This window comes from Alligator sinensis, unplaced genomic scaffold (genome assembly GCF_000455745.1).
Source record: "Alligator sinensis unplaced genomic scaffold, ASM45574v1 scaffold573_1, whole genome shotgun sequence".
Classification (NCBI taxonomy): Eukaryota; Metazoa; Chordata; order Crocodylia; family Alligatoridae; genus Alligator; species Alligator sinensis.
This window is the reverse complement of record NW_005841877.1, coordinates 861,091-874,090: the sequence shown is the minus strand read 5'-3', so window position 1 is coordinate 874,090 and position 13,000 is coordinate 861,091. Positions and strand designations below refer to the sequence as shown.

The 13,000-nt window shown below is 42.0% G+C and overlaps 1 protein-coding gene across 1 annotated transcript in view; it reads left to right on the top strand.

The window, feature by feature from the left end:
- Position 1: 1 nt before the first annotated feature.
- EMB (embigin) overlaps positions 2–13,000 on the top strand; it is a gene marked incomplete at its 5' end in the record, with an annotated part of 38,553 nt that continues 25,554 nt past the window's right edge. Inside the window, 4 exons of the mRNA XM_006017272.3 lie at positions 2–62; positions 4,014–4,100; positions 10,378–10,467; positions 12,088–12,150. Coding sequence (XP_006017334.2) covers positions 2–62; positions 4,014–4,100; positions 10,378–10,467; positions 12,088–12,150 — 301 coding nt within the window. The remainder of the gene's footprint in view (positions 63–4,013; positions 4,101–10,377; positions 10,468–12,087; positions 12,151–13,000) is intronic.

The following is a 13,000-nucleotide window of genomic DNA, read 5'->3' as shown; positions in this document are numbered from 1 at the left end:
CCTGCGGCTGCCGCTGCTGCTCTCGCTGGCCGCGCTGTGCCTGTCGGAGGACGCGGTCTCAGGTAAAACATCCTGCCCAACAGCTGCTGCGGTCTCCAGCCCGGGGCCCGGGAGCGATGCTCTGCTCCCCTTGGATGGTGCGGTATCCGACAGGTCCCGTCGCCTTTGGGGATCATTGGGTGGGGGGGAGACCTGCTGCGCGTGCCCTGAAGGCTGCCGTGGCTCAGGGGCATTGACCTTCCCCTCCCTGCCCAAGGTGAAGAGGTTTTCTTGATTTTTTTTTTTTTTTTTCTTAAAGAGGGGTTTGTTTGGGGTCCTTGTTCAGCGAACAGCTAGTGCATCCCTTGCCGGGCTGGCACCGCACTCCCTGTCTTGGCTCTGTCACTGCTTCTTGCACCCCTCCTCCTTGCATCCTCTTAATAAACTCTCTGCTAGGAACCACTGACACTCTTTAAAGTCTAATAGTTGTCCCTGGGCTGCCCCCACGGACCAGGCCTCCTTTGCCTGCCAGTTCGGCAGTCTTGCCGCTCTTCATCAGTTCTTCACTTGATGCAGGGTGTGGGGTTGCACCCTGATACAATCCACTGGTGAGTCTGAGTTTCTTGCCTTGCAGGCGCACCAGGATTCATTAGTTAATGGGTTTGAAAATTAAAAGTAATGCAAAAAAAAAAAGCAAAACCACAAACAAAACAAAAAAAATCCCAAGAGTTGTTATTTGACCACTGCACTGTTTTTAAATGGCTCATTATTTATGCCCTTCTATGAAAGAGCCAGGCTTGGCAAGTTGTTATTGGAAAAAACTGTATAATCAACTAATGTGACTGGCTGGGGACTTATGTATGATATGTGGATACATGTTAGTATCCCTATATATCATAAGAAATATATCTTTTCAATTCAGTGTTTAAACAACTAACAAGGACACCAGGCCCAAGGCATCCTTCCTTCAGCAACACATGGTTTTCAACAATGTCAGGGGAGGCCAACCTGTTCTGCGAGACATGTGTACAGCCTGATCTTTCTTTTGAATTCAGTATTGCTGGACTGTGTAGATCAGGAATGAAAGGAAAATTCATGTTACTTAAGTCTGCAACACATGGCTTCTTTATTCCAGAGTGCCTTGCCCTACATACACAAAGTCATGACCTAAATAAACAAATGTATTATTTGTATTACATATGGTTTATTAACATGTTTAAATATTAATTATTATAAGGAAATAAGTGAGGAAAAACCTGGACCAAAACTGAGCAGAGGCATATAAGTCTTTGCAAATACCTTCACTGTTATAAGGTTATTCAAATAAGTCTGTACAGAGTGACTGTCATGTACTTCCTTCGGGTTTCTGTCCTTCCTTCCACAGATTCTTTTGTAAAATTTTATGGTATGGCTTTATGACTTTTTTGTGAACATACAAGTTTAAAAGACTGTGAGAAGGACATTAAAACCACTCTAGCTTCTGCCTTCAACTAGGAATCCTTTTCTAATAGATCTATTTAAAAGTTTAAAATCTGTTGTAGCATTAAGTCTACCTACGTGTATAAGAAAGCTGTCTAGGTGCCAGTCACAAGATAGCAGGGCAGCCACATGTATATGACCTCCCTCTGTGGTTAGTACCTTGTGTTGCCAGAAACAATTCCAGGCAGTTCCTGTAGTGATCAAAGTGGCTGTTTGTAGCAGTTTTAGGTCTGGATGCTCTATTGCAATATTTATCCAAAACTATCAAGGGAAGGTGTTTTCCTTCTAGGCTTCCTTTACTTTTTTCCTGCAAGGGGTAGTGACGCTATCACATGACTATCCCAACTTGCTTCCATTATACACTCCCAGCATTGTCCTTGCTTGATGAAAGTTAGTGGAGTGGACCCACCTCAGCTTCTCTCTTAAAAATTAAAAGAAAAAAAACAAAAACAAGCTGAATCCCAAGCTTCCATGGCTCTGGTGTTAAAGTGCATGGGATTAAAATGCCTGTCTGAGTCCAAGCAAATAACTAAAAACCTAATCCCATGGTCTGCTGGAAAGCACACTGCCTTTGTTTTCCAAATCCTCTGTGTGATATACAACCATAACCAACTTACAGACAGGAGTGGAAATTCACCATCTGTCACTACATTGCTTTAGTGTTTCAGTAGAGATCAAGAAGCTGAGAATTCGGTCTGGCCATTAGGATCTTGCTGATTAATGGAAATCAATCCTCAATTAAGCTATCTTCACCTGACATATCTGACAACTTGAGGTACATCATATATCTACACCAACCTTATGTCCATTACAGCAATCAAGCTTGATGTATTAATGTCAGGTTGATAGTACAGTTTTACCTTTATGAGCTATTCAGTACAGCATAAGAGAAAAGAAGCTCCATGCACCTGAACTGAGATGCAGAAGCAGTACCAGCTAGAAGATGATCTCATGTGTATTCTGTCATCTGCATGTGAATCGAGGAACAAAGTCAATATGAGAAATCTATTACTATGCAGACGGCCTCATAGCTCATCTGGATGACTTGTGGAGATATAGCAGAACTGCTCTGCAGCCTGGCACTGGAGCTTTCTAAATTTATCATCAGCATGCATTGTGCTGACACACAGTTAGATGATGTGTGACAACCTTAGTATCCTCTGAGCCTGTTCTCTGGGCACACAAACACAACAGAACAGACCATGGACATCTCAGCTGCCATAGCATTACCACTGGAAACACAATATACTCATTTTGCCTGGTCTAAAAATTTCCTTCACTGGGCATAAGTCACAGTGTGCACCCTGTATCAACAGCAAGTCAGTTGACTGGTCTGCCCTGAGTAGCTTGAGTCTATCAACTGTTAAGAGTCTGTTGCTGAAGGAGACTATTTGGCTATAAGTCTACTGGCTTTTTTGGCTGGTAGACTGATTAACTGAAAAACAGTAACTGTTGTCAGCAACCACCACAGCCATTAACCACATCTGTGAACATAATTTCTCAGAACATAATAGCTCATTAACCACCTAAATTGGTAGTGTGAAGGCCAGACATGTCAGTACAGATGGTGCAAGCCACGAAAGGACCCAGCTGACTGTGGCACAGAACGTTCCTGCTAACCAGTGCTGGAGGTACATAGGATAAGAGATCAGTCTCAGTCCATGCTAGACAGAAGCAGTGTTGTTGAGAAGGCAGCAGAGCTTCGTGGAACTGGCAGGGGACCTAATATTGCTTTTAGCTGAAGGCATATGAGTAAGGTTCACAGTCTCAGTGCCTTGACTCTCCCTACTCACTGACTCTGTGGCAGGTTCATTTTATACCCTCCTCTTACTACATTCCTGGATATTTAGTAAAGCCTGGTTTCTAGCACAAAGTCTCTCTCTGCTTTTCATCAGAAACATGTTTTCGGTCAGTGGTCATATACTAATCACTTTAACTGATTTGAAGAATGAGGTGACATTTATAGAGCCACAACACCTTAGTGAGAGTCTGGAAGATGGGGACACCTAATATCTTTAGGTATTCAGAGGTAGCATGCTTACTACACTGCTGGCTATCTCTGGTAACCATTGTATAGGGAGAGCTGAAGCTATGAGCTCACCACCTGCCAACCTTTCTTCACCACTTTGGTGCATCAATTTTGTACTCCCAGAAGAATAGCCCTTTCCTCACCGAGCATAAAAACTGAATTTTTCCTGCCTCTAATCTGAAATGAATTGTGGGTGGGAGAAAAAGAGAGTGCTGTCCCTACTTACTGTTTGAAGTACAGGAGCAGACAGCTCTGTCCCATAACAGTTATCATGAAAACCTCTCACTACTGCTTTACCACTTGCATCCCACCTTGACAACTGTAATAGGTCTGTGAAAGAAACCATCTGAAAGTAATTCTGCAAGTAAGTGCAGTTGTGTGTGCTGAGTCACACAGCTGGTTGATAAAAAGTAAACCCACATTTTTATCTCATTTATTAGAAGAACCAATTTTTATTTCATCTCTATCTATGCTATGATTTTAACGGAAAGGAAATCAAATATCTTTCAATTCCTTTTTTTTTTAGGTCCAACTACGACAACGCAAAGCACCAGTCAGCAAACTCAGACTATTTTAAATAGTACACCAACGGAGCATAATGTATCTACACCTGGTAATAAAAAATATCTTGTACTTCAGTAGGCTTAACACTGAAACCTGTTTTCTCAGATAACTTGGTTCATCAGATAGCTGCAACAGTATATATAAGCTACATCTTACGAAGTACAGTACTTTCTTTTCAGGACTCTCTTCCTTCAGAAAGGGAAATTGAGGCACCAAATATTTAAATGGATTGTTTAAAAATCACACAGCAAGTCGCTTTCAGAATTGAGGTACAAAACTGGCTCCCCAATGTAAACTCCATCAGTATTTTGTTCTGGTTTCAGTGGAGCCAGAATTACACCCCCCTTTCATATCTGGCCTGGCCCTTAAGCAAGGTGCTCAACTTCTCTGTGCTTTATTATTCTCATCTTCACACTTTTCTTTTAAAAAAAATGGCAGTAATCCTAATGGTCAACATTTAACAAACTTTCTTAAAGTCCTACCTTTCTTTCTTAAGGGTGAAGTTGCATGTTCTACTTACACCATACTAGAGCCACTTAAAATACAAGCGTCTGCATGTTGAAGCTTTTTAATTGATACTGTGCCCTTTGAGCTTCTTACGGTTAACCCTTGCCTGAAGTGGCATAACTCTGGCTATGCTACCTAGCTTTCATCAGGGTAACTTCAGTTTGTTCCACGGAGTTAAAATGAGCAATTTGTAGTTCTTCTGCATCCCAGGATGCACAGCTCCCAGCTGCCACCTCTCCCCCACCTCCAAGCAATGATAGGGCCCAGGTTTCCTGGCTCATAACCTTGCTCACCAGACCTCTGGTGGCAAGTCAGAGTTGTGCAGGCAAGAAACGATATTAATCTATTAACCCCTTACTGTGCAACTGCTCACAGCACATTGTAACTTTACCACCAGTTAACATTCCACAGATTTAGTATAGTCTACATGTAATGTGTAACTTCACCCTTCATTTTTGCAGTTCTAGAAGGGTCTCACTACAACATCTCACTACTTTACAGCTTTTAGCGACTCGGAGATAGTTGCTGACACTTCTACTGGTTGCACTCCTTCTTTTTAGGGACTTGAACAAGGAGATTTGTCTGGCTTAGTTTATAGTGGAAAGTTTGTAGTTTTTAACCTGATGTCTTCTTAGCAGTGCAAAATCAATTTGTTGTTAGAAGCTGCAGTTTGTTTTGCTTGCTAGCCTTGCTTTGTTCCTAAACTACAGACACCACATGGAGATGAAACAATTCTATTGAATTTGAAAAGAATGGAATTTAGTTTACAGGGGGTCGTGCTTGGATGACCACTGCTTATTTTTTCTGTTGGTAAAATTAAAGAAGATATTTGAGGAGGCAGAATCAGAACAGCACATTGTTTGTTAATTTCAGAAGGGTCCTTTTCTAAAAGGTCTTTTTAAAATCTTTTGTGACTTTAAGTTGAATTCCTGTCTAGAAGATGGTCTAGTTGGCCACTGCTTCCCTGCTGCCAAATTTCCAGACCCATGGGACGCTCCACAGGCTGGATAGGGTAGTGCAGCCTGATCCCGCTGCACAGGCTGGGAGGAGGCACCGCGCAGCCCCAGGGCCCAATCTCTGTGTACATGGCCCGATTCCACTATGCAGAGCCAGCACAGGGTGCCAGGGCTCAATCCAGGTACATGGGACCAGGTGCGGGCGTGCAGGGACCAGGCCCCAATCCTGGAGCATGGGCCAGCCGAGGGCATGTGGGGCCCAGCTGGAGACAGTGCAGGGCCCAATCCTGGCATATGGGGCCTGATCTAGCCCCCTGACCAGCCCTGTGCCATTCATCTGGACTGCAGTGTCGAAAAATTGAGCACCATTTCTCTTAGTTATCATTAAATGTTTGTACAATTTTTGCTATTTACATGGAAACTTTTAATACCTATAAGCCTGCGCTCCATCCTGTGAAATGATCTTGGTGTAAAATAAGAGGAAGAGGGCTATTGTTCCACTCTTTGTTCGACCCTGGAGGGTTAAGTTTAGATGGAAACCTAAAGGAATATGATGCAAGTGACTCCCATTGTTTCCAGGAGTTGCTTATATCCTGCTGGAAGAAAATCAAGCCCTTTATCTGACTAAGTATTCTTATGTAATTGTTAAGAAGTTGTTTTAAAAATGTGTGCTCTATTATATACTACACTATTTCCACCCAAATAAAGTAGATCTAAGAAAGAGGGAAGTGTACTATCATTGGCAGTAAGAACCAGGGTTATATTTTAAGTGATGTATTCAGCACAGTACTAAAGATCTTAAAATAATGAATGCAAAATACATCTGCTGCTTCCCAGTGGTTAGGCACCAGAATTGCCCCCTTTATAAGCACTAACCTGAAGACATAACTAAAATCTCACTCTGGGTGAATAGTTTGGAATCTGATGCTTTTATACTCATAAAGCTGTACTTTGGGTATACTTTTATGGTTGCATTGGAAAATTAGGAAAGAACGCTTCTAGAGTTGCAGAAAGAATAGAATGCACTTTCCTACAATACTTATTTCTGCAAAGGACCATAAATTGAAATTTCTAAAGGCAGTTTCCTGCCATCCTCTGTATTCCCATGCACATTTAACCATAAAAGCATATATTATCACCCAGATTATCAAAGTTGTCTCAAAAGCACTATCTGGAAACCTAATAAACTTTTATTGAAATCAAGGGGAATTAGATCAAGATGTATCCATTGAAAAAGTGAGAGGTATTGACGAAACTTCTGTGAAATCATGACAATCATGCTGGTAACTAAAACAGCAGCAAATGGCTGCTCTCATAACCAGTGCTACACATAGCCAGAGATATTTTAAAGTATATTTCAAAAGCAGGCAACCTAACATTGCAAGCAGCATGGGGATGCTTTTCAAACAAGGCTTGTACTTTTCCCTGTTAACAAATGCTAGCATAGGAACTCTGTATCCAGGCATATCTAGAAGAAACACTGATTATAAATGAAAGAAATGGCCATGTTCAGAATTAACAGCTCATTTTCTGCTTGTGCCACATGGAGCATACCAGATGTGCTCAAAATAACAAATTCAGTATAGTACCCTAGCTTGGATACTGGATGAAACTGTCTAGAAAATTGCAATTGATTAGAAGGATAAATAGTGCCAACTAAGTTCCTGTGCTGACCGGGACTTTGACAGTTCCACCCACCATCAAACTGACTCTGGAATAGTTTTCCTAGCAAATTCATTTTTTGCACATCACCATGAACGTTTTCTGTGGCCACATTACCGCCACATTACCACCACATTACATTGGAAACCAACAGACTTCTACAGCTACCTGCATACCAGCAGCTCTCATCCTAAGCATACCACTGGATCCACCATCTACAGCTGAGCTCTGCATTACAGCTGTATCTACTTTGATCCCATTGACCAGGATGCACAACTTTAAGGATCTGGAGTAGGGTTTCCTACAGTTGTAATACAATTCTAAAACTGCAGCCACTCAAATCAACAGTGTCAGATTCAGGCCCTTCTGCAACCAGTTACCAGCCTTGAGGCAAGAACAAGAGAATCCCTTTTGGGCACTAGGAGGGTAGTAAAACACTGGAATAGGTTACTCAAAGAGACTGTGGACTTTCCATTCTTGGAGGTTTTTAAGATCTGGCTAGAGAAAGCCTTGGCTGGGATGATCTAATTGGGGATGGTCCTGCTTTGAGCAGAGGGTTGGACTAGATGACCTCCTGAGGTCCCTTCCAACCGAAAATTTCTATGATTCTAGTTCCTTTGGCTGTTACCTATAGCCCTGAGCTTGAATACCTGAGATATCAATGACTTACAACCCCTCCTGGAAAATGACAACCATCTTAAGGTAGCCATGGAGGACAAACCTGTTCTGGCTAGCCTGCCAACCTCAGACAGTAACTCCAGCAGCAGACTACCTAACTCCTGTTCTCACCAAGGCCAGACCTTGCTCCAGACCCTGATGCCAGCTGTACCCTTTCATCAATGGATACCACATCATCTTTGGATGATGTAATAATAACATGTATTATAACACCCAAGGTTCATTCACCTGCACTTCTACCAGTGTCACATACACCGTCACCTGCTTTCAGTGCTTGCTGCTGTCTACATTGGACAGATGGGGTGATCCCTACATGTAAGAATGAATGCATGCCAAGGTGACATCCATTCCAGAAAGACACACAAGCCATGGCACATTTTAACCTCCCAGGACATTGCATCGCTGACTTCAGAGTGTCTGTTCTTAGACAGCAACACTTTAAAAATGAACTTGAACAGAAAATTTGGGACCAAGAAATTGCCCACAGACTAGATTGTGTTAGGTAAAGTCTAAACAGGGCATGAATTATTATCCTATTATCTGGATTAGTTCTTATAACTGTTTTGTTTTAATCTCTTGTACCCACCTTGCCTCTTTCAGCAATACCTCCTTCTTTTTCCTCCCTTCCCTACACTTTGTACTCTTATCACTGCTTTCTGTTTGGAAGCTCTGCTTCTTGCAGTCCCTTCACAGTATTTGATGAATTAAGCCACTGCTCATGAAAGTTTATGCCATACAACTCTGCCTTAGTTAGTCTGTAATGTACAAATCTACCGTGCCTTCTACCTATGGAAATCAGTCATTGATTGAACCATCTGGCCATTAATGCCCACTGGCCTTCATTAAGCAACTAATGATTTCTGACAAATTATTCAACTTTATGTACAACACTGCTATCTGGCTTCATGCCATCATCAGCTTGGTGTTAGTTCATTACACCATCACAAGCTGTTCAGCATAGCCTATGAAATTATAAGAGACATTGGCAGCCAGTTCCATACACCTGAGCTCAAGCGCAGAAGTGGCACCAGCTAGCAGGCAATCTCATTTACATTCTTTCATCTGCATATGAATCATGGAACAAAACCAATATGACAATTTTGATACAGCACATACCACCCCAGAAATTGTTTGACTGCCTTTCAGAGAGATCAAAGTCTGGCACTGGAACTTTCTAAGTTTATCATTTTGGGAATTTCAGTTACTATACAGACGATGCATCTACTGATCCATAACAGCCATTGGTCAGTCTCAGGATGCTCTGTGGAGATGTAAGACACAGCTGGACAATTCACAGACCTATCTTCAGTCTTGGCACTAGTACCAGGAGCACAATATATTTATCTTTGCCTGGCTCCAGAGCCCTCAACTCTGGGCATAGGTGATGGCATGCAGTCTTTCCTGTTTGGAGAGGTAATCAGCTGTCTGGTCTGTCCCAAGTGAATTGAGGTCTACCAATATTCTGGAGTGCTCTGCTGTAGAAGACTGTTTGGCTGTTTGACCAGTAGACTGATTAACTACATGGAAACAACAGTTCCCTACTGCCAACAACCACTAGGCTCCTAACTTCTCTGTCAGTCAGCATCATCTTCCATTTAAATTCACTGATGACTTAAACAGGTTGAAGTGTGAAGGTAAGATATGACAGCACAGAGAGTACAAGTTGGGCCCAAAATTCAGGTGACTGGCACAAAGATCCAGCTCTTCTGCTAATGAGATGTCATGAGGCCAATCTCAATCTCTTTTAGACAGAACTGGCATTGTTGGGAAGAGTTTTCTGGAATTGACAGGTATTCTGACATTGCCTTCTGCCACAGGCACATGAAGGCAATGTCCTTGCTATGCCTGGACATATCCCTGCTCACTGACTCTGAATGTCAGGTTAATCTCTTGCCTCTTTTTGCTATAGTGTTGGATGTTTAGCAAAGCCTGTTTTCTGCTATAATCACAGCTGCTTCAAGATTTTCACATAATTTGTACTGTCTTTGCTTTTGATCACAAACATGGTTTTTGGTTAGTGACTGATTGGTGGTAAGATTGTGTTAATTAATGGAACCATGATACCACAGAGGGAACCCTGGGGAGGGAGAATGCATCTACAGTCCAGCTGGCCAGTTCTGTCACCTAATGTACGGGGAGAGTCAAAGCCGGGGCCCCACCTTATCCCTGGGTTTCTCCACACTTTGGGGCACCCAGAGGAAGTGACAGAGAAACCTCTTCCTCTCCTGAGTACCAAAACTGGAAGTTTGATTGCAGTACTCTGGGGCCAGGCAGATTTGACACCACTGCTTCATCACTAACAAGCCCTGACAATTGGAACATGTATGTGCTAAGGGAAACTGACCGAAAGTAATCCTTCTGCACAGTAAGTGCAGCTGAGCACTGAGTCACACAGCTGTCTGAAAAAATACAGTGCACATTTTCATCTATTTCATAACAAGACCCAATTTCTAATTCATGTTTATTTGTCCAATCCTTTTAACTGAAAGGAGATATAATTGTAACCTTTTTTTTTTACCCCAGGTCAAGCTATAACAACTCAAGGTGTCCATCAGCAAACTCGGGAGAGTTTTTCTGAGAATACATCAGGGGGGCATGACAGATTGACAGATGGTAAAAAAACACTCTTAGTTGTTTGCCATTATCCCTTTTTTAGTAAATGGCCATGATAGCTTTTTGTCTGCTAAATTTTTTATAATGTAGTACATACCTTTCAGGACTCTTATTCTGAATATTCAGATGGCTTTTCCCAAGTCACACCACAACTCATTGTCATTATCAGAATCAGAACCCATGAATGGAATCTTGGTGCACTGAAGTCAGTCCTATAGTTGCAACTGCTTACCCAGGCTTTATCAGTTAGACAAGAATGCCTCACAAGCAAGTTTCTCACCTTCTCAATGTCTTAGGAAGTAGACTTGAAATCAGATTTAAACAACATAGCTTTCACTTCATAGAATCACAGAAAATTAAGGTTGGAAGGGACCTCAGGAGGTCATCTAGTCCAGCCCTGTGCTCAAAACAGGACCATCCCCAACTAGATCATCTCAGCCAAGGCTTTGTTAAGCCAGGCCTTAAAAACATCCAAGGATGGAGATTCCACCACCTCTCTAGGTAACATCTAGGTAACCAGTGTTTTACTACCCTTATTGTGAAAAGGTTTTTCCTAATATCTAACTTAAACTTCTATTGCTGCAACTTGAGACCCTTTCTCCTTCTTCTGTCATCTGTCACCACTGAGAACAGTCTAGCTCCATCCTCTTTGAAACCACCCTTCAGGTAGTTGAAGGCTGCTATTAAATCCCCCCTCAGTCTTCTCATCTCCAAACTAAACAAGCCCAGTTCCCACAGCCTCTCCTCAGAAATCATGTGCCCCAGGCCCCAAACCATTTTCATTGCCCTCTGCTGGACTTACTCCAATTTGTCTACATCCTTTCTGTAGTGGGGGGCCCAACCTGGACACAGTACTCCAGTGTTAAATAGAGGGGGGAAAATCACTTCCCTCAATCTGCTGGCAATGCTTCTACTAATGTAGCTCAGTATGCTGTTAGACTTCTTCATAGCAAGGGCACACTGTTGACTCGTTTTCAGCTTACTGTTTGCTGTAACTCCCGGGGCCTTTTCTGCAGAGGTCCTACTTAGCCAGTCTGTGCCCAGCCTGTAGTGGTAACTGTAAGCACACAGACAGTTCAGGCACATGAGTTGTTCCATGGTAAATCCTGCTTCTTGGTAATCAGACAGTTTACCCCTGAATCAGGCTAAGGTTTGTAGTCACAGCAAGGTCGCTGCAAGCATATGAACCTTTACTGTGGGTCATATGCTCTGTAGTAAGTTCCTGCTTCCAGTTACCTTTTGTCAATTAGATCATTTATCCATACCCTTCATTTCCTCATCTTCCTTCTTTTCCTAAAAGAACTTGCACTAAACCTCATGTTCAAAATGTAAGCCTCATTGACTTAAGCTAAATATCTTTTTTCCTAAATTGTCATAATTTAGAAGTTTCACTTGCCCTCAGTTTCTATCAGCTTTGTGACCATCACAGACACCTTCTTGTGGTCAGACTCCTGGTTGTTACTGAGTTAGATAAGGGGAGTTGTTTTGTTAATATTAGACAGGCCCTGGTGTTTGTATTTGTGTATTAAAAGAACCCATTACAGTACAGCAGTAACTCTCTGCAGCAGCATTGCATCTGTAAAGAAGAACATACCACTTGAGCTTTTCTATTTTTAATAGGTCCACGTTACACCACACAACAGACTAATCTCACATGGATGGCATACAACATATCCATACCTGGTAAATATATTCATTCTTCATCCTCTAGTATGTTTACAAATTATTTCCTTATATTGCTATATGTATGTGCCTAAAGTGCAGTCACTTCTCAGTAAAAGATCTCATCCATAGCTTTACCAATAGCACTACAGTGGAGAAAAATACTAAAGCATAGATCTTGTTAAAGAGAAGAGATGAGTAAGCTTGTCCCATTATTCATTGTTATTCTGTTCTAATAACTGTTATGCTGCAGAAAATGAGACTCCAAACATTTTATTAGAAATACAAGTAGGTGCAATAAGCACTTTGTCTTATCAACTCAGAATGACAAAATGTAAGAACCATAAATCAATTTTAGGAGGGGAAAATATGCTGTTCTAGTGAATTCACTTAGAGAAGCTGAGAGGAATTTAGGGCAGAAGGTACTCAGCAACTCAGCATCTTGCACAACCTGGTACATTGGGAGGTGTCAAGGAGAGCCACAAGTGAATCATGTGAGGGAAAAGTTCTGTTACAAATTTGGGAGCTGAAACAAATGTATAGGACCAATAGAGGCTAAATCCTGAGTTAAAATAGCTTACCATGAGTTAAAGTAAGAAGCAGTCGCCAACATCCAGTCTGTAAGGCACTGAGGAGTCTCAGTTTCTATTGGATGAAATTTATTCTTGGGCAGAGGGCTAGTTGGATGGGCCCTATGGCTTACTGTCAAACATCTTTCTTCTCAGGAAGGGTAAAGGATATGTAGTGCGCTCAGTGCACCATGCCTTTTACCCATCCTGGATGCTGCATGATATGCTGCTGTGGAAAAGAAACCTTTAGGATTTTCAGGCAGGCAACCAACAGCAGATGTATATATTAGGCAAAGCAGGAA